Raw genomic sequence first — 21,098 nt, 5'->3', positions numbered from 1 at the left:
GCTTTAACCCCTTCAGACCCGCATTTTTTTGGCTGAGCAAAAAAAATTTTTTTTTATGTATTCTGACTCCTCTCAAACATAAAAACAAAGTGGAAAAAAAACATTTTTGCTAACTCATGTTTTTAATTGTATTTTTTCATGTCCATTCCAATGGACGCCAGGACTAAAAGGCAGTAAAATGTCAGAAAAACTTAAGAAAAATAAGGTTGTGTTTTTCCACATACTAATCAATCAGTTATGACCTAAACTTCTGGAACTGGATGTTTGCATGGTTTTGAGTTTGTGTGCAGTTCTAAACATGTACATCAACTTGATAGAAGCCTGCAAGAAGAGAGGAGGATGTCGCACTTGTCACAAAAGATGTGTTTTTTCATGTATAGTCTTCATCTGGTAGCCTCGTTGTTTTCATCATAATCTGGCATGTCAACCATGTCATACTGCACTTTAGGTAGAATATAGGTACAGTGGCAAGAAATAGTATGAACCCTTTGGAATTTCCTAGTTTTCTGCATTAATTGCTTTGCTTTCCATTGCAGGCCTGACGTTTGCCACTCCACAACACTAATGGGAAAATATTTCGTCGACTGTTGAAACTAAGATTTAATTTTTTGTATTTATTTTTTTAAGTAAAAGTTTATCAAGAGTTCCTACAGGATAATGTCAGGGTGGCTGTCCACTAGCTGAATTCAGTAGAATAGCGTGATGCAGCAGGACAATGAGCCTAAACATTGAAGTAAATCTACAACCTAGATAATCTAGAGTAGCTTCAAAAAAAGAAAATCCACCTTTGGGAATGGCCCAGTCAGAGCCCAGACCTGAATCCAATAGGGATGCTATGGAATGACCTCCATTCACACCAGACATCCTAAGAACATGGCTGAGCTGAAGCAGTTCTGTAAGGACCAATGGTGTTGTGCAGTTCTGATCTGCAGCTACAGGAAACGTTTGGTTGAGGTTTTTGCTGCCAAAGGAGGTTCAACCATGTATTAAATCCAAGGGTTCACTTACTTCTTCCACCTGCACTGTGAATGTTTATTGGACATGTTCAATGAAGACATGAAATATTATAATTGTGTGGAATTAGGTTAACCACATCGTGTTTGTTTATACTTGTGACTTAGATGATCGGATCACATTGAATGGCTAATTAATGCAGAAAACTAAGAAATTCCATATTTTTTCTTGCCACTGTATACAGTATATTGTTTGATGTCTTCATAGGGTCTATGGGATGATCCTCATCAATTGGAGCATTCTAAAAAGGACGTGCCCATGATTGTAGTGAATGGCCTGACGCCACTTGATTTCTTCCTTCCTTGCTACTGTCATCTCCTCCTGTCCTCCTCTTTCACTATACTGTCTGTCTCCTCTATCTCAATCTCATCTGCCTCATAAGTTCTTCTGGCATGCATGTACTATAACCTCTCCACTGTCCCTCTCTGAATCTAATAACAAAACAATCACATTTGAACTCATTTTATGTATTCTCACTCTCAAATACTTATCCATTCCATTTAGATAAGACATTAAATTGATGAAAACCACATACTAAGAATTAAAAACTGTCTTGGTTTCTAAACTTAGGCCTACCACCTATCTCACTCCTGGTAACATCCTCCTCATTGCCTGAATTCAAGGAGTCAAGTTCAGATTTACGAGACGTTTAAGGGAGTCTTTGACACTCATTATTATGATTATGAGAACATTATGAACAAAAAATATATATTAAAAATGTTATAATCATGAATAAATAAACTGTTACACCATGCTTTACCTATGAAAAGCTTACAGGTATTTTGTTTCTTTATATACTGACACTAAGCATTTGAGTGTTGGCTTACCTCGCCTAACTCCTGATGTCCACTGCAATGGACATTGGACTTTGAAAAAATCCTACAAATTAATGATATGATATTTGTTTAAAATAACTTCAAATATTATGACTTGTAACAGTTAAAAGTATACTGACAGCAAATTGCTTTGGCCAGCATGAACATAAATTTATATTTTTGACTGAAAATGGGCGCTTCCTCCTCCCTCTCTGCAGTCGGTCCACCATGCTTGTCTTGTCCGATGTCTGTCACTCTCTCAGAGTGTGCTCAAAGTCATAACATGATTGTGGTTGGATAATCAGGACCCAATCAGTAACTAGCATTGCTGACATCATTGAATTACAGAGTATTTATTTGTTTAGAGACAGAAATATGTCATGTCCATTCCAATGGACGCAGGGTCTGAAGGGGTTAAGGCACTATTATACTATTGACCGGGTGCTCAACAAACTGCAGTGCCGTGTCAAAGGCTGTTACTATTCTAAACATGTCCATCTCATTAGCTGCACTGCACATACACATCTCACTCAGTATGATTAGCATATGCTAATATGTCTGTAGGTGAAATACGTTGGAGTAATTACAGTGCCATGAGACAGAAGGATTTTGAAATTGCAGTCTATTGATTATGGTAAACAGCAAAGATCTTATGGGATGGGGGCAGCGGGAGTTGAATGTATGTAGGCAGAGGAAAGTTGTAAAACCACAGATGCTTCAGAGATCCTCTTTCTGCAATGATTGCACCATGAAAAAAGTAAGATTTGCTTGGGCGATACAAGTCATAGCACTTTTAAGACAGTCAGTAGGTCAATCCCGTTTATTGTTCTAAACCCAACAGACGGCTCATTAAGCGAAGAAACATGGTTTAACAACAAACAATTATGCACAGATCCTAGCACTGCGCGTGGAATTGAAACACCTGCAGAGACCCTTAAAGCTAATTTGGGAGAAATCCTTTGAGTGAGACATTAACTCAGCACAAATGATATGAAAAACTCAATTAACATTTAACCAAGTGATGAAATACAACAATACAAACAAGTGTGCCTCTGGGCGCAGTGAAAATAAACCCTCATTAGCCAGATGGAAATTATTAAAATAAGATAATAAGAAGACCTCCCCCAGTGCAAGGCTGTGCAGGGTGGAAAAGTTAAAGATGTTGTTTTTATTTACCGGATATGAAGAATATTCATAAGGATGTTTTTTTTTTTTTTTTTTTTTTTAATTTCTCGTGTAAATCCAAAGCAATTTCAGCAGGTACACAAACTACATTTTATTTGCCGATTTATTATTTTTCTCTCAAACTTCAAGTGGATAACCAATTTCTCCCACTCTGCTAAATGATGCTCATGTCCATTTACCTTTATTTTAGTCACTGTGCTGCTGTATAGGAGATAACAATATTGATCTCAGTGTTTGTGGTCTTTGCCCTATCAAACAGCCCACTTATCTCGTCCCTGCATCATAATCGAATTAAAACATTGGGAGCAGAGGTTGGAATCGCAAGGGGGGGAAGTGTTGCTACCAGAGTGGTGATGGTCCCAACCTTTTCCCCTCTCACGTGTCACCCATTAATAAAGTCATATATCATTGTAAGCACTGCTTATTCTCCTGCTGTCACTCTTGCACTGCAGTTGGGTTGCCTCCACCACTCAGCAGCGATGGTACTCTCCTGACCTGGCTGATGAATAGAGAATTGGTTTGGGATTAGTCCTTCATCATTAAAAATCCCTCACTCTGCTTGTTATCTCTCTGAATCTGTTGGATTTGAATTCCTATCTGTTCCTGCCATTGATATATTCTTCTTCTTCACCACCTGGCAGTCTGTTGACGTACGTTTATGCTGCAGTTTATGACTTTGTCCGGACTCTTTGTGAGAAACAATAAAGAAAACAATAAATCTACTATTTACATATCCTCCTGCAGTATGACATGTTCGCAGGATCCTGGTTATTAGATCGAAATATGTACCATCATAAAGCGGAGGCATGTGTTGCTATTAGAGCCACATGCAATGCTGTACAATATGATTTATGGAGCACCGCCATAACCCCTCTGATTCCCATCTATGTCTGCTGCTATAATTACACTCAACAGCATTTTTCTTGTACTCGTTGCATGGATTGATGTGCATAATTTATTTACTTTCCGACAGATTTTAAATAGGAAGCATCAAACCACGGAGTAACCTTGGCGCCTCATCCAAGTTCAGTTACACTGCTGTCACTTCGAAGAAAACAAAGTGTAAATATGCAAATTTATTTCCATTTTATGTAACCTTACAAGGGCTGCAGTTAGAAGGCAATCAAGATGCAACAAATAGCCTAGCATTTAAGTTTGTTGACACTGCACTGATTAGAAACTCTATTGTCCAGTCAGATATAGCTATGACTTCTAAAACAGACCAAAAAAGAAAGAAAGAAAGCCTGTCATAGCATTGCTTACATGCAGGAAATGGATGGCTGAGATGTCCAGCCTTTTGACGGCTTTTAGCTGAACACAGAGAATGAGCCGGTGCAAATTCAGTGTCTCACTGAAGAACCTTTCAGCACTGAACAGTCTGTGTGTGTTGTCTGGGGGATTCAGTGTATGGCTGTATAATTCCTGTTGTTCTCATATGATCTCTCTCTTATTCTAGGTCACCCTGTTGTCCATGTTACAACGTGACTTTCTTGCGATTTGTCTAACCCCACTCCACTTCACTCCACTCACATATGGAATATGAGCCAGTCTCATCAATACATTTCCCACTCTTCTGCATTCCATCAACATTTTCCACTGGTTAATGTATGAACCTTCGCATTTTGTTGCCAGAGGGTCAGAACCTGACCCCATCCCGGAACACCAGACAGAGAATATAAAATTAATATTTCATAGAGCTCCAACACCCGTCAGACAAATTTATGTGGACATCCCGTCAATAAATGGTTGAAAGATTGATAGAATATGATGTCCCCGGGTGGAGCATGAAGCAGCTGGTGGGAGTGTTGATACAAGTGCTATTTTTGGAAGATCCCCAGTTCTGTCCTTTAATCTAGTCAGGCAGGCAACTGATGCATTGTTGCATGCATCAGTGTGGTCTGGGAAAATTGAAAGCAGGAGGGCATAGTGTCATGGGAATGTCCCATCTCTGCCACAGTCTGTGGCAACAGCTATGTATCTGGCATCGCTCTATCAATAAATATGTATTCAAACTGGATTTGTCAATCAGTTTGAGTTTAGTTTGTAAATGCAGTTTATATTTCTAAAGAGAATAATTTCAAACAAACACGTGTCAGTGATTCTGCACTCCTCAAGCCAAGTTCAACCTTAGCCTAATTATAAAGTAGGCCTAGAAAGTGGAGATTAATACTCTACTAAAAGAAAATGTGGTTCCTCTACACAAACTAGTCCTTAAGTAGAGATAGGTTGCTTTTAAATATTTTAAGGTGACCAGATTTCTCAAATGAAAACCAAGACATTTTCAATTCAGCAGCCAGTAAAATATCAGATGATTTTTTCTGTCAAATAAAAACGATGTGAAAGCCCACTTGTAAAACTGGTAGGGTTGTAAAAGCAAGACGTTATCCTGTGACTGGAAAATGGCTGGAGGTTTTAGAGTAATACATGATTCAAGAGACTCTTGGATAACATCAAGTTTTTAACTGTACTGTATGACTATGTTTTTGATTAAAAAAGTGTGTATTTCCATCGTGGAACTGGAAAATGACAATCACATAAAAACAGTTTCAGAAAAACATAGTTTGATTTGTCATGTAAGTTAGGCCTAGCATACAGAACCAGTTCCATGAATGAGAAGCACTGGTGGTGGACAAAATAAACCCGAAACCTTGAGAGCATTTAGCTAACAAAAGATGCTCAATTCTACCACTCTGATATCTCTGCCATGAATCTCCTCATCTGAATCTGGGTCTGACTGACGCTCAAACATGTAACTAACCAACTAACTAACCATCTTGATACACACTGCTGCCTCACCTTGTCAGTCACCAGGGAGCAAGTGTTTGCATTAGCATAACCGCTGTTGGCCGACTGAAACGCCAGTTTGAAGCTAACAAACAACATAAACAAAGCGTTACACTTACCTTCATGATATGTCCTCTAGTTGGCAGTATTGACGCAAAAACTCAACAAACTGCCGAGTCTGGCCCTGGGCTCAAACATAGGGCTGATGGTCTCTGTCATTTCCTCCATCATGGTAATAACCAACTCCTTTCACCTGTCCACCTAGCACAACGGTGTGGTGGTGGGCGGGGCATAAGGCCTTTAAATGAGGAAGTAAGCTGTGCAAATTGGGCGAATTTTTTATTATTATTATTATTATTATTTTTCAGAAACTTTATTAGTAGCCTACAATCAAATAGTAGGAATCTTTAACATTTATTTAGAACATGAAGGACTTAATGTACACCCTTTGTGGTAGGCCTATTCATTAATAGCTGGTGTATGCCAGTTCTGTGATGCCCACACAGGCTATGTCTTAAAAGATAAATGAGCAGAAATAATCAACTGCTCCCCCTGCCTCTGTGGCATTTGTCATCCACCTACAGGTCTCAGGGCATGTGCCCAGAGGGCTGCCTGGAGGCTCATGGTCATTCATGAAATCTGAAAGGATAGGCTACTCCAAATAGCCATTAAAGACAAAGCAAAGATCTAAAAGCCTATTTGTCTATAATTCTCGGCTCAACACAGTAACTCAAGGCATAATGTCTAATAAGCTCTAATTTATATTAATGGTTGATGATTAATGATCAGACTCAGAGCTTCATTAGTTTAATGAAAAGTATAAAGAGTCCACAGAAAAAGGGAACATGCAAATCAGAATATGTGTCCATAATGTTACAGTTATGTTATGCAGGGTCATTGACACAGTTGTGTACCTACATGTGTAACTGTGCGACTGTCAAATAATCTGACACACAAATGATGACAATTGGATAGTGAATTTAGGTACAGTACATTCTCACTGAGCCACACAACATCTGTCTCTAAACTAACTCCTAATGTAGTCGTTTCATAGCTCGCCTACCACTCTCTGACATCATGAATAAATTAGATGAATGTCAAGGTAAATGCTGAATGATTTTGTACTGAGAAACCCACATGCCATGGATAGAGGGACCACACATTATTAGTTGTGACAATGACAGATCCAAACCCCTGGAACAGCCTTCAATGGATTTGACATGGTCCCATCTTGCCGGATCTGTCAAACTCCTCTTGAACTTTTCTTTCTATTATTTTGTGGTAAGGAGCACAATACAGCCTAGAGCAGCTCCTGCATGGGTTTGAAGTAATGTGCTTTACCCTGACAGTGAAGATAAAGGGCCGGGGCTGGGGGGTGAGGAAGAAAAAAACAACAACTCTGAGGTCTCCAGAGAGCTTACTGTGAATTTGAAGGTTAGCTCTGCAGTTTTATGCCAATATAAGGCTGGTATTCGATTCTAGTAGTCCACAAGCGCTAGTGTAAGCAATTAATTTACACCTAGAATATTACACAGAAAAAAATGTTGACCTTCTTGTGCTCTCCATAAACACCCAGGCAGCTTCTCCATGAAATGACAAGGCTAAATGAAATTTTATTTCATTTGCATCATTGACTTCTTGGAGGTTGGCAATATTAGCCAGGGCCTGGGGTAGTTTAACAGTCTCTTAACTGTGAGCTAGCCATGCATGGTTTATACGAGAGTCTATTTTTCAAAGCACAATAAACATACAAGGATGATGACACCATCACTTCAAGTGAATTATGAAATTTATACATCTCACGAGACGTTCAATGGAGAGGAACTCCAGTTTGAGAACAGCTGTGTTATCTTGCCTAAATGGAGGAATTCCCTTATCTATTATAACACTATAAATTAAAATCCATTCCACATCCTGTGTAATTTCTCCAATACACTAACATTACAGATGGTGGTCTGACTGACTGCAGGGTTCTTTATCCAATGAGTGTAATTTCCTCAGTGCAATTACATCACTGACGGCGGTCAGATTGCTAGCCTGGATTTAAGTGGAAATCAGAGAGAGTGAGAGAATTTTAATCTGGAGGTTTTGCATGTAAAGCAAATATTTGCATCACAAGGACTTGGCATAACATCCTCTTATCGGCTGATTACCATAGCGATGAGAATCCTCAAAGAGAAAACTTTCCTCTTTGGGGTTTGAGCTCAGAGTTATAGGTTATGAGCTGAAAATATTGACTGTCCCTAAGGGTATGTTCTGCTCAGCAGCAGGAATAGGGGATACTTCAGTGTTGGTTATAATGAAGTGGGTGGGTGGGCAAAAGCTTACTTTTGGAAGAGGAGAAAAACAAGAGAAGCAGTCTTCTTTTGACAGAGCTCATTATCTTCTCTGAAGGTGTCTGAGGCTTTAAAAAGCAGCAGAGGCAGCAGCATGAGGAGTGGAGAGAAGTTAGTGATCGTACATCCAGAGAGGCTGGAGATTCATGATGTGATGAGCTTTCTACTGTATGGGGTCCATTTCTTAATTATTCCTCTAGGACGGTCATTTCCCCTCCATTTCTCGGCTATGAAGCAGCCTCCATATGGCACCTTTGGCAAAGGGCATTATTCTGCTCCTCAACAGGCCGGCGTCAGGGGTGAGCCTGGCCATTGGAAATGTGCTGACACCTCACTTCTTGGAACAGTAAAGAGGGTAGCAGTGGTGGTGGGGGGTGGAAGAGGAATTAATGTATGTAAAAGAAATGCCCTTTTTTCTTTGTATGGCAACAGATGCTCCCGACCATGCTCTTCATCACTTACTGTAAGTTAATGTTAGTAATCAGAGCCTCTCCAGGGAGATCTGGGGAGTAAAGAGATGCTGTTTGAGTTCACTGATGGAAAGGAAAAAAGGTTTTGGATGTCCTGCCGCAGTCCGTTTTGTGGTGTGGGGCTGTTGCCAGACGCCCCCCACACTCTTTCTCTCTCTCCCTTTCTCTTTCTCTTTCTTTCTGATACTGCTACTCAGCACTGCAGCACTGTAGCAACAGGATGGCTCTCTGCTTTAATCTGTGTATGTGTGTGGAGAGAGAAAAGGAGACAAAACATGAGTGGGGAGCAGAGATGAAAATGAAGTCAGAGCATGTCAGGGGCAGCGGCAACATGCGGTACAGATATTGAGCTAACAAGCATGTTGCAATGGGAGCGAGAACTGTGAAGAAATGGAGTGGCTCGGACACCCTTCAGAAGATTTTTGCTTCCATTTGTTTTAGAGGGGTGCTGAGGCGGGGTGGCATGCTGCCAGTGATGAGCTCTTGTCTGTGTGTGTGTGTGTGTGTGTGTGTGTGTGTGTGTGTGTGTGTGTGTGTGTGTGTGTGTGTGTGTGTGTGTGTGTGTGTGTGTGTGTGTGTGTGTGTGTGTGTGTGAGTGAGGGAAGGAGTCACTTTATCAGATGTGTCTTACAAAGTGAGGACAGAACATTTCCCTGAAGTCTTGCACTTAATATTTGAAGCAAATCGGTAGAAACTGATTGATTGAAAATGATTATTACTCTGCTGGGGAAGGGATGAGTAATTTTTAATTTGTGTAGCTCAGTATGAAGACTGTAGCTTTTCACTCAAGCCTTTGCTGTAATCTAAGAATCTCTCTCACGTTTCATGCAGACATAACAGACCATATGCATATTGTATAGAATTCATTATAGCGCACATTTCTATTGTTAAAGACATATGTGTGCAGTATATAGCTATGTCACTTTACCAACTCTATAAAAGCAAGCCTACAACCACCGCCCTGAATAATAAATGACATCCACCGCAAAAGTGGCTCTCCTGCTATCCTGAATTAACTATGATTGATTCACACGTTGCCACTGGAACTATAGGAACCACTCAGACACCATTCCTATCAATTGATTCTCCCCAATAGCAGCACAGGAGGTGTGAAATAAGACTCTGTATAGTTGGGGGAGGTTATTGCTGTATAAGCACTGAGTAGCACTTATAAAGTTACTGGCCATTAAGCTGTGCACTGGATGCACTGAATGGGAAGCCACACTATGACACCATGCTGCCAAAGAGGGATGGCTTAATTAAACTTTCATCTGACAAATATTCATGTGCGTTTAATGATCCCGAATCACTTTATTCCACATGAATTATGAATATTAATGAACAGGAGGGAAAGACGGAAGGAAGGGTGTGTTGTGTATAGGTTGAAGCCTAAAGCAAGGGTGGGTGAGGGTGAAGGAGAAGGATGTGTCTAGCCACCAGTAAATCACTTCACAGCCCCACCAAACCCCCCAGGCCAGAGGTCATAATTGGAAGTGGGTATACACTGTGTGTGTGTGTGTGTCTGTGTGTGTGTGTAGAGACGTACCCTCATTACAACAGCCTTGTGTAGAAGCATTAAGGCACCATAAGATTTCACCCAGATCTGACCAGAGCAGAGGTGGCTGGTGATGGCCTATTTCTGGTGTCCTGCCCTGTCACATCTCACCTCGCTGAATGTTCACTGGTCACCATCTTGCCCTTGAGCATTGCTCTCATTTTGTCAAGTTTTTTTTTTTTTTCCTTCCCCTACTAATTAAAACAATGCAGCCAAGTCTCACAAGCAGGTGTCCAAAAATCCAATCATAAAAACAGAAGCACTGGTGGGATGGTGGTGGGAAGAGTGTGCTCTGTTTTTAAGCTTAAGTGCATACAGATAATATTTAGCTCCAAAAGTGCTTCTCTAATTTGTGTAAATTGGGACTATTTATGGACTTCTTGCAGAAAGATTAAAAGGCATATCAGAGTTCTGCTCGTCAGTGTCTTGGATCATAAAACAGATTAAAAAAAAAAAAATCTTGCAAATCTGTGAGTTTCTACAGTGCATTAAACTTGAACAGCTGGATGCACATGGGCTGCAATTATTCACAAGAACAAAAACAATGTAAGCCTCTGATCAGTTAAAATAACCTTTGTCAGCCATAATTTATGTTACATGTAAAGGCAGCAAAGGCCTAATTGTGTCCATGTGTTCTAATGCCTGTGGGCCACTGAGTTTCTCTCAGGAGCTTCTATCTTAACTTGAAAAATAGAAATTCCACTGTAGATAAATATTTCTGTAGACAATACCAACTCCTGAACAAGCAACTCAGAACCCTTTAATGTTATGAGAAACTTGAAAGTGGGCTACAGGCAGAAGGAAAAACATGAAAAGAGGATATTCCTATGACAATCGAATCCAGCTCCCTTCTCCACATATATATAAAAAAGAACGCTTTAAATTCAGCATCTTTTTCTTCCGCAGTGCATAGCAACCGTCTCATATGCCTCCTCTGCCAGTGCAACTGTGGCATTTAGTATCACTGGATCAATGCTGCCATCTACTGTTGCTTATGAGACATTTCAGCATTGCATAGTCGGTAGTATTTAGATGAATCAAGGTAATCGTCGAGATCTTAGTTGAATTTTGGACCAGGTCTGATTCCAAATCAAAAGGTCGATTCACTGGTAAAGCAAAAAAAATACACGGTGCATATTCAGTCAGTTTCCATAGACAGTAGTGAGGGTTGTATAGATTCACTGGGTCTCTTTCATTTCATTTACTCCTTGTCCTCCTTTCCATACCTTGTCGTGTATAATAGCACTCTCATAGCACTCCTGAATATCTTCCAATGCCTGTAAAATAGCAGGAGGAAATACATCAGGGAGATGTATGGGGTAATGGCAATGTTGGAGCCAAAAATAGATTCAAGAGCTTTAGTCATCAAATCATATACAGCACAGGTGTGGTTTTATGGTTTCGGCTTTTTTTTTACTGCTTCCATTGCAACCTTGCAGCATTTTAAATCATAAGCATTTTGTGAGAGAGCGCCAATACATCCAATACGTCAAATGTTAACAACTCTACGCAGCACAGTGCCCAGTAGATGATGAAGGCAAAGATTTTTGGAGTAAGATTGCAGTGTTTTTCACTATGAGATTATGGAAGCACAAATAAAAATATGTCACAAAGACTGCAAGATATTATTGTACAAATTAAATAACAAGAAGAGTAAAGGGCAGTCTTGAAATTACAGTAAGGCTGATGTCCTTTACCATGTTTCTCTTACTTGGACATCATAAGGCCAGAATCTGTGACGATGCTTCCCAAGTGTGAAGGAGAAAATCATTACACTTTAAATTGATGTAATTAATATGGAGGCCAGACACCGAGGCCCATCTGATTAGGGTGGAAGTCAAGCCTCTCATGCCATTCGCTTGACCTCCACACTCAATGATGTCTCTGGAATCAGAAACACCTGCACTGATGCACTGTGAGTGAGACACATGACAAAAAACGACAGAGAAGAGAAGAGAAGAGAAGAGAAGAGAAGAGAAGAGAAGAGAAGAGTTAATGTTTGCAGAGGTGAAATTAATGAAGGAAGGAGGTGATGCAAAGCAAGAAGGTTAAATGATAAAAAAAACAATCAAATAATAGCCTACTGTCCACAGAATTTGTGAAAATTACATAATGTGCAAATAAAAGGCTATATTTAACATTCACCTCATAGATATTGTTTGACTTGACAGCACAGTCTGCTCCCTAACATTATCTACTTAACATAACATACCAGGTAAATCAGGAAGAAATGAATGACGCATGATGGCTGGATTCCTGTAACTGCTTCAGGCGGTATAAGAGAACCATTGTTAATGTCATTGGTATCTTTCCTATGATGAAAAGTCAAAATGTCTGCTGTGAAAGAGGCCTTTTGTGTCTTAGACAGGTGTTTTTTCAGCAAACCACTATTCTTTAATGAAGGTTATGTCTTTAGGCCAGTCCTATGCAAATATGCAGTTCAAAAAGTTCAAACAATTTATTATATATAGACTACACCTACTCACAAAAAGTTAGGGATATTCAGCTTTAAGATGAAATTTCAGAATGCATCTAAAATGCACTATAACCTTTACATGTGAACTTATTTTGACCTTCTCTAAACATTTGAATATAGGCTAGATGTCTGTTCACTTCCCACTTATGACATAAAATGCTGTTCTTTAGCCAAGTGATTAACTGCAACAATAACAAGTGCCTGATCCATGAATCGCCCACAAAAATGTTCTGGTTCAATGACAAAAATATTTTAACAGTCCTCTTCATCATGCTGTTCACATTTTGACATTATTCGACCAACACAACACCTAACAATGCATCAACAGCAGCTACCTGGCCATTGCCATGAACGGGATGCTCTCAGAGGGAAGTTGCCTGCCACAGAGTGTCATCAGCAGCAACATGGAGACTGGGAGAGTCACAGAAAGACATAGAGGTGGACCTCCTTTGGCCACATGATAAGTTATTGAGACATTGTCATTTTTTGTTGTGGTAGGCTATAGGCTACCCACCACTGGTGTTTGCTTTTGTTTCAATAAATAGTTGGGGATGAAGAAATTACCATTCCATAGGCCATATCTACTTACTTGCCTTACTTTCATTGATAGCCTATAATAGGCTATCACTGTAGAATTAACTTTTTACATTTTCCATTTAATTTCATGACAGTCGGTTTCATGCCTTGAGGTCAGGTAATAAAGATTAAAATTAACCATTAACAATCTCGTTGTTCTAATAGTTCAGAAAGAAAAAAACACTGCTCATTATTCATTTGAGAAATTTGCAATCTATAAATAAATTATAAAATGTTGACATGTTCATTCATTCAACCCTATTGTCGAAGTTCTACTTAATAAGCTGTGGTTAATAAACTGTATTTAAGTGTCGTAAAGTTGCCGCTGTTGTCTACGACGGAATCTCCGGTATTACGGCAATTCACTTTTCGGCAACCAAGGCCTTCCGTTTATATTCAGCATAGCGCTTTTTATACACTAAACGTTACCATTCATACCATCAGAGCCGTGCTTGTAGTTGTTCAAACACAATGGGAATAGAGGACGAAACGGACCGGACGCTCTTCATAAGAAATTTGGATCAAAGAGTGACGGAGGAGCTTTTGTTCGAGCTGTTTGTACAGGTGCTGTTATCGCTAACTGTTAGCAAATGTCAAGTGTATGGCTTAGCACAACAGACGAAATGCTAACAAATCAAAATCGAGTTAAGAGTTTAAATAACCCCAAATGGTTTGGTTATAAAGTGGTACTATGTCATGTGCCTTCTTTACCTGTGTTGTAATATCATTGTTTGTTGTGCAGCCTTTGTGAACAATTTGATGAGATGTTAGTAATTCCGTTAGCTAACAGGCTATCGGTAGCTTTAGCATATAGCTGTTTTGGTACGACATTGGTTGATTTATTGATTGATTGATTGATTGTTCTTACAGGCAGGACCTCTCATCAAAACAAAAATCCCTAAAGACTCGGATGGGAAACAAAAAACGTTTGGTTTTGCTGTTTACAAACACGAAGTGTCCGTACCATACGCCATGGAGCTGCTCAACGGGATGTCGCTGTTTGGGAGGACGATTCATGTTCAGTTCAGATCGGGTATGTCTGTTTATTTATTTCTTTAACCTTGAACAGTTTATTTTAATGTAACATCAACACGACAATGTGATGAAACTTAGGGAAAATAGCCTTAATGGAATTACACAGCTTTTTTTCGTTTAGAAATGTCTTTACCATGTCAAAAAGGTGAACAATCGCTGGAAAGTAGTAACTTTCAGATGCCCCTTCACGTCATACTATATGAACATTTGAAGCTCATGCATTGAAAATATTGTATTTATTCCAGGAATATGGATTTCGGGCTCTTTTTTTTTCAATGCGTCATTTTCTGTTGCATGGCTGATTTCGTTTAACTAACTAAACGCACAACACGTTAGCCGGCCGAGATCAGTTTAAGATTTCTCGCAAGGTGGAGATGCCTTAAATCCTCGATGAGTCACAGATGTTCAAGTGGATAAATTTATGTACGATTAGCCATATATATGGGTTTGAAATAGAGAAGCTGGAGCCGTACTCAGACCACCTGTGCAATTGATGTGCATCAATTTGTTCACTGAAACACAGGCCTTGCAGTTTTTCTTATTTTAAGAGGAATTTGTTTTAATTGTGTTCCTCATCTCCCACTGTGACACATAATACAAGTTGAAGATTGTAATACTTGTACAGTATGTCAGTTATTTTTCAAACTTGAATAGCTTACTCTTTTTCCTAATCAAGTGTGTTTCCTTCCATTATAGGCAGCAGTCATAGCAGCAGTCCAGGGAACTCGCAGAAATCAAGTCCTGCAAATACCCCGAATCCCCATGGCCAGAGGTAAGAATGACTCATGAACAGAGTTTGTGTCAATGATGCCAGGGACAAAATCTTACTAACGTGAGCAATGGCAGACTCTCAGCCCCTACTTAGAAAGACTTTTGTTTGTATTCTGTGTTTTAATGTGTGGGTCTCCTTATAATGGTTGTCAGTTGCACCTGGGAAGTGTGGCTTTACCACTGACTTGGATGTTAGCAGCACATGGAGTAAGCTGTGTGGACTGAACCATTTCATCGTGAAGTGTTGGGCTGTTGCAGTTATAGTATCTGGTTGTTAGCTATCTGAACTGATCAGACAATCAAACAGTAGCAGTTGAAGTTTTTTTTTCTTTCTGGGTTCTCAAAACTTCCTTTTAGCAATATAATGATTTATATAGTTATGTTTTTTGTAATATTTTGCTTGCATATAATAGCAGGCTGTACTGTAATGGCAGCAATGGTACTTGCACACAGTTTTATTGCCTTGAAGGCAACCTTTTGCAATTTAGTATGTCAGTAGTTATGAGTTATATTTATGAACGCATGGAAGTACTATAACTCTTTACTGTAATTCTGACCACGCTCTGTTGGTGCCAATTATGCCTCCAAAGATGATGCCTCCTTATTGAGTTTTACTTAGAAATGCTGTTTTTTTTTCATGATCTTGGCATTGCCCTGTGTGCTAAAGTTGGAGCTCCGACATAAGATGTGGCATGAAATGGGATTGGACTGTTCTGTATTAACACACATAGAAGACTCGATATGCAATCCTTTCCATGTTTCATGCCAAATTTCAGGCAGCAGTGCCCATTTTGAGCATTTGCTGGAAATTCTGAAAGTAATGGCAACAGAGTTGAATATGGAAGTATCAGACCAGTGTAATATTTACATTTATGTACAGACGGGTGACAAATTATAGGAAAAACTAACATAAACTGACTTAGTAAGGTGTTTGGCTACCAGGCATGCACCGCCAGAACTGCAACGTAGTCTGTGAACTACTACTACTGCTGTTCCTCTGGCTCATCAGTCCAAAAGATTTTCGTTGAGATCTGAAGACTGTGAGTGAAGGCTATAGCACATAACTCGCACCATTTTATAGTCATCAAAACATTCAGTGACTCTTGTGCCCCAGGGGTCAACCTGGAAGAGACCACTTCCTTCAGGAAAAAGGTTTCACCACAGGATAAAGGTGGTCAGTGGTGGTCGGTGATTTGCAGTTACCCATGTCTCTCAAGATAGTTTAACTTTCTTCGGCCGAGAGAGTGTAAAATTTTTGTTATAGTCGGGTTTACTCAAAGCTGTGTGGGCTAGAAGTACAAAAACAGTCCCTGGTGTGTGCAGCTGTCATCTGCATGTCTTAACAAAGGAGTGTAATTGAGGCCTGAGGGGACAAGTGGATGCAAACCATGCTAGAAAAATGCATAACGGAGCCACCAGATCCCCTCATTGTAGGGGTCAAGGATTCAGTCCTGTACTGATGTCTTGATGTATACCTCACATAAACACGCCCTAGTTTTCATAATGAGGGGTTTAGGTCCTGCAACCCTGTAATAATATCCCCCTGTTTGTCAATGGACTATTCTTGCTGACACAGTCTGATCATGTTCGGTATTGACATTCCTGGTGATCTGAGGAAGAGTTGATCCTATGTTTTTCTTTACATATCACACTAATACACAAAGCATTCTGGTAATCTAATGTGTGCTGTGTTGGCCACAATTTCTATACCTGGTTACTCATCTTTCCTATATATCTACGGTATATGATGATGGCACTTTAATCTCTGTCCCCTTGAAACACTAATCAGTGAAGTAGTCTGACTGAAGCTCCCGTCACCTATGCCCTAACAATTAACACTCTTTAAAGTCTATTTTCTTCCTGCCATCTTGATAGAAAATCAGAACCAACTTGGCCTTCTTAGTGATTTATCCCTGCTGCAGAGCATGGTGGGTGGTTAATTGCTCAATTGTACCATGCTGTGCACCTGTGTGGAAGCGTCTGCATAATGTTGCTCCTCATGTATTTGAGGTTTTCCTTTTAATATGTTGGTTTAAATTCTGTTGGTGTATTTATACAGTGAAATAAAAAATGACTCTAATTCCTTGGTAAAATGATACGCAATGGTTTTGAAATAGCCACTTGTTTTTTTTATCCTCACAAGTTTGTTTGGCCAATTCAGACATGTCTTTAACTAATTTCCACTGAAGGCTCGGTTATTGCTAAAATAAATAGATAAATGTAATGAACCAGAACCAACCCACTCATTGAAACATTAGTTGTAAATTCAGTTCCTTGGAATTTTCTCGTGACTTGGCTTCCTATCAGTGCTGCTGGACTTCACATATTCCATTACGGATCTTGGCACCACGCTCTCATCCCTGTCAAACGATGATTCATTTCCTGGCCTTTTCTTTTGTTGGATTAGGTAGTTGTTGTTGGATTTGTTCGCATTTGCAGGTTCTTTACATGTAGCATGTTTCATAGAGGGCTTTGCTCTTACTGGAAATGGTATGAGATGTTTATTTTCACAGTATGAAACCACTGAAGTATGAGCTTGTCACCTGTCAGTAACATCTGTGGCTTTGATGATATACTGTTGTTGTAGTGTGTGTGTGTGTGTGTGTGTGCGTGTGTGCGTGCGTGCATGTGCGTTGGTGGTTTTGTCCTTTTATTTTTTTCCAGTAGCTCCTTGCACATCTATCTGAATATATAAGTGAATGTGACTCAAAATATGTTTCACATAGTGAATTAATATTAATTGTGTAATATTTATGTTTCCATAATTCATAAAAATTGAATCATGACTTTCCATGAATGCAAAAGGGTTAAATACGGTCAAAACATGAATAAATAAACTAAAAATCATTTAAATAATCCAAAATATTGAGAAGTCAGAATGAGATATGCACCAGGCATTACATGTACACTTATTATGGTTGCTTATCATGAAGTATTTGACAGTGATTTGCTTTATTCTTGCAGGACTCCAGTCCAGTTCAGTTCTCCGCCGTATACTCCGCCCCAAATGCAGAGGTCCTTCTCATCCCCTGATAATCTGCAGAAGCATGCGATGGTAAACTCTTGAGATTTCAAAGTTTTTTAATAGTCCTTATACAAATGTGCTGCACAATGACCTGCTCGATGCTTTGAGTTGAAAATGTACTTCTACCTCTTAGTAACGAATAAGGAAACATTTATATACAGTATATCATGATGGGAATAGAAACTAGCCTTTTAGCCTCAATGGACCGTGTGGAGCACAAGTCCTCTTTTAACAGTCTTTTCCTTTATTGTAGATGAACAACCTAATGTGGCAGCTCCAGATGCAGCAGCTTGATCAGTTGAACGGCGGCTTCTCAAAGCCTCAGCAGAGGCCACCGCCTGCAAGTGGACATTCTGGCGGAGGTGCCTCGAGGCAACACGACAACACACCCTACCGGCATCAGTCGGCCCACATGAACAGTGGTGGTGGGAGAAACCAGCGCCATGCAGATGACTCAGGTTCTGGCCGACATCAGCAACAAAACCGGAACACCTATCATCAGAGCGACAGGAGCGGCAGCCGCCACCACGATGGCAGGGGTGGACACAGACAACATGACGACAGAGGCGGCAACCGTGGCTACCAAGATAATAGATGGCGACGGTACTGATAGGTCCAAAGGATTTCTGAAAAGACTTCAGTTCTTCACAAATTTGTGCGCAGCTTCCCAGAGACAAACATGAATTATGTCGATAAATTCACATATCTGTACTCAGGTTGTTTGTACACGAACCTACCAGTCAGAAGATTTATTAATCCAAGCCTTAGAATCATTTTTGTTTACTTTTAAGGCGTTTTTAAATTTGTACATTACTTTCATGTGAGTATTACCTCACAGACATCCCTCTATGTATTTAGAGGTAAAGAACTGTTTTAGAGCAAGGAGAAAAAAAAAACGGATACAACTGGTATTCATATTTGGAAGACATGTAAAAGAAGAAGAAAAAAACAACAAAAAACATATTGGCCGGTTTTTATGTTATGCAACTCGTATTTAAATGGTGCTCTTCGAATTTTTAAATCTTCAGGTATTTTTCAAAACATATTGAGTGTCAGCTAAAGATTCCACCAGCACCACTATTACTGCAATAGGGCACCATTCTTTCTTATTGTTAGATCAGTTAACCTTGCTCTTTGTAAAAAAAATTGCTTTATTTTATTTTTTTATTCCGAGTCTGTATAACAATGTTTTACAATGAAGGTTTTCATTCTTATAAAGCTCCTTTCATTGGATGTTGCATTGTCTTTCATCTGGCCTCAACATCAACGTCTGGGTTTCGGCTGTACATCATGGATGCTATATACAGCTCCTTTGTATGTGACCGAGTTAACGAAGTGAGCTATTGTATGTTGATGCTACACACTGTAATGCATGCACACATGGCCTTATCTGCACCTATAAATGGCCCACGTGTAACTAATACACTTGTGCAGTGGGTTACAAAGTAATCTACAGGTGGCGCCACACACATCCTTTCATTGAATCAATTAAGATGTTAAATATATCTGAGCCACATGATCAGCTCCTACATTTGACCTTTCTATTTAGGATGCTTTCAAGTCTTTACATGGATTTGTCACCATCTCTGTTCACTTTACAGTATGCAATTATGTTTCGGTTTACTTGATGTTCCATGGAGTTGAACACAGTGACACCCTGTCCTCTTTCATCAGAAGGGTCTTCACACCACTTTGTGAAATGGCACAGGTATGGGTCAGTTTACAGGTTTTAAAGACGATGTCTAATGCTCCTCCTCAGAATTAGCAGCGCTTTGATCCTGGACATCTCATGTTGCCATCAGCCTTTCAGCATTGATGCCACAGTGTCTTTGTTCAGGCTTGCTTACTACAAAGTGGTGATCAAATCCCTTAATGTCCGTGTTGAGGTCATAATCTACCCTTCCGAAAGTGCTTATGCCACTAACAGCGGCCCCCGCGCTGTATCGATAACTATATCCCCCTGTAAATCTCCCGCTGTCCAAAAGTGGAGGTGCATTTGCACCCTCTGCCCTAAGCTCTGTGTCTTGCCTGAAATCTGCCTCGTGTCAGATTGCATTATGATGCTACCAAATGGCTCTAATAGAGAGTATCCTCTGCTCGGTGTCAGTACTAGGAAGGCCCTTATTACGCTTCTGGCTGTGGCATAACTCTTTTAATTGGTTGATCTGCCTGGCGTCTCCAGCCCTGGAGCGGACGGATTAGAGAGGCCGCTCAGTAGCCGCTGCTGTGTGGACTTATATAGAAGCGCGTCTCCTGCAATGATCCACTTCCAAGCACCCGGGGACCCTCCCTCTCCTGTGGCAGCCCCGCAAACCGAACCTCAAGTGACAAGTTCCCTGCAGCCGCGTTTCCCGGATCTTGGCTCCATGAACCTACAGGTTGTTGAGTTCACTGGTCCCTCGTTAGCAACAAAATTCACCCGGCCGCAGTCGTCTACCAATCCTCTTTTCCCTGAAACAGGTGAAAAGTCATCGCGACTGCATGAAATGATCCCACATTTTTATAGAGCTTGTTTAAAACAATCATTTAAATGAAACTGTATAGCTTTAATCCGGAAGATGCATAATAATGGAAGGTGGCAGATTTACAGAGAAATTGTCTCCAAAGAAAAACGATTTTGGTTTCATAGTTTTTGGATTTTATTATAAAGTTAAATCCGAGACGAATAACAACCTGATATTTTTATATTTGCAGTGGCCCTCTCTCTCTCTCTTTCTGTCTCTCTCTCTCCACCCCACCCGCCCCTTCGAAAAGTCAAATGTGCTCCACAGCAGTTGTTCTCATCTCCCACCTCTTTGATCAAGCCAGCAAACCTCTGAAAAGAAGCCGAGCTTTCCCATGCAGAGCTCCCATATTTCCTCCTTCATAATCCTCCTCCACACTTTGAACACGGCGCCTTCGACAGCCACAAGCCGCCAGCGAGTTAAATTTATTTCCAATTCTTGTGATGATAGTCGTTTCCCCCTTCAGCACACCGACGTTTCAAAGTTTAGACTAGAAACTCTACCTGCACCGGATTTTCTTCATATTGGCTAACACGCCTTCAGTTAAATGAC

At 40.1% G+C, this 21,098-nt stretch overlaps 1 protein-coding gene across 1 annotated transcript; it reads left to right on the top strand.

Annotated features, from left to right (window-relative positions):
- The first annotated feature begins 13,582 nt into the window (after positions 1-13,582).
- On the top strand, positions 13,583-19,275 carry rbm7 (RNA binding motif protein 7). Its single transcript, XM_083984682.1, has 5 exons — positions 13,583-13,775; positions 14,082-14,244; positions 14,943-15,018; positions 17,982-18,072; positions 18,296-19,275. The coding sequence occupies exons 1-5, from the start codon at positions 13,683-13,685 to the stop codon at positions 18,650-18,652; spliced, it is 780 nt and encodes a 259-aa protein (XP_083840808.1). The 5' UTR covers positions 13,583-13,682; the 3' UTR covers positions 18,653-19,275.
- The last annotated feature ends 1,823 nt before the right edge of the window (positions 19,276-21,098 follow it).

The sequence above is a fragment of the Trachurus trachurus genome (assembly GCF_905171665.1).
Source record: "Trachurus trachurus genome assembly, chromosome: 13".
NCBI classification, from domain to species: domain Eukaryota; kingdom Metazoa; phylum Chordata; class Actinopteri; order Carangiformes; family Carangidae; genus Trachurus; species Trachurus trachurus.
Note: the sequence above shows the minus strand (reverse complement) of the source record. Positions and strands in the feature narration are given on the sequence as shown.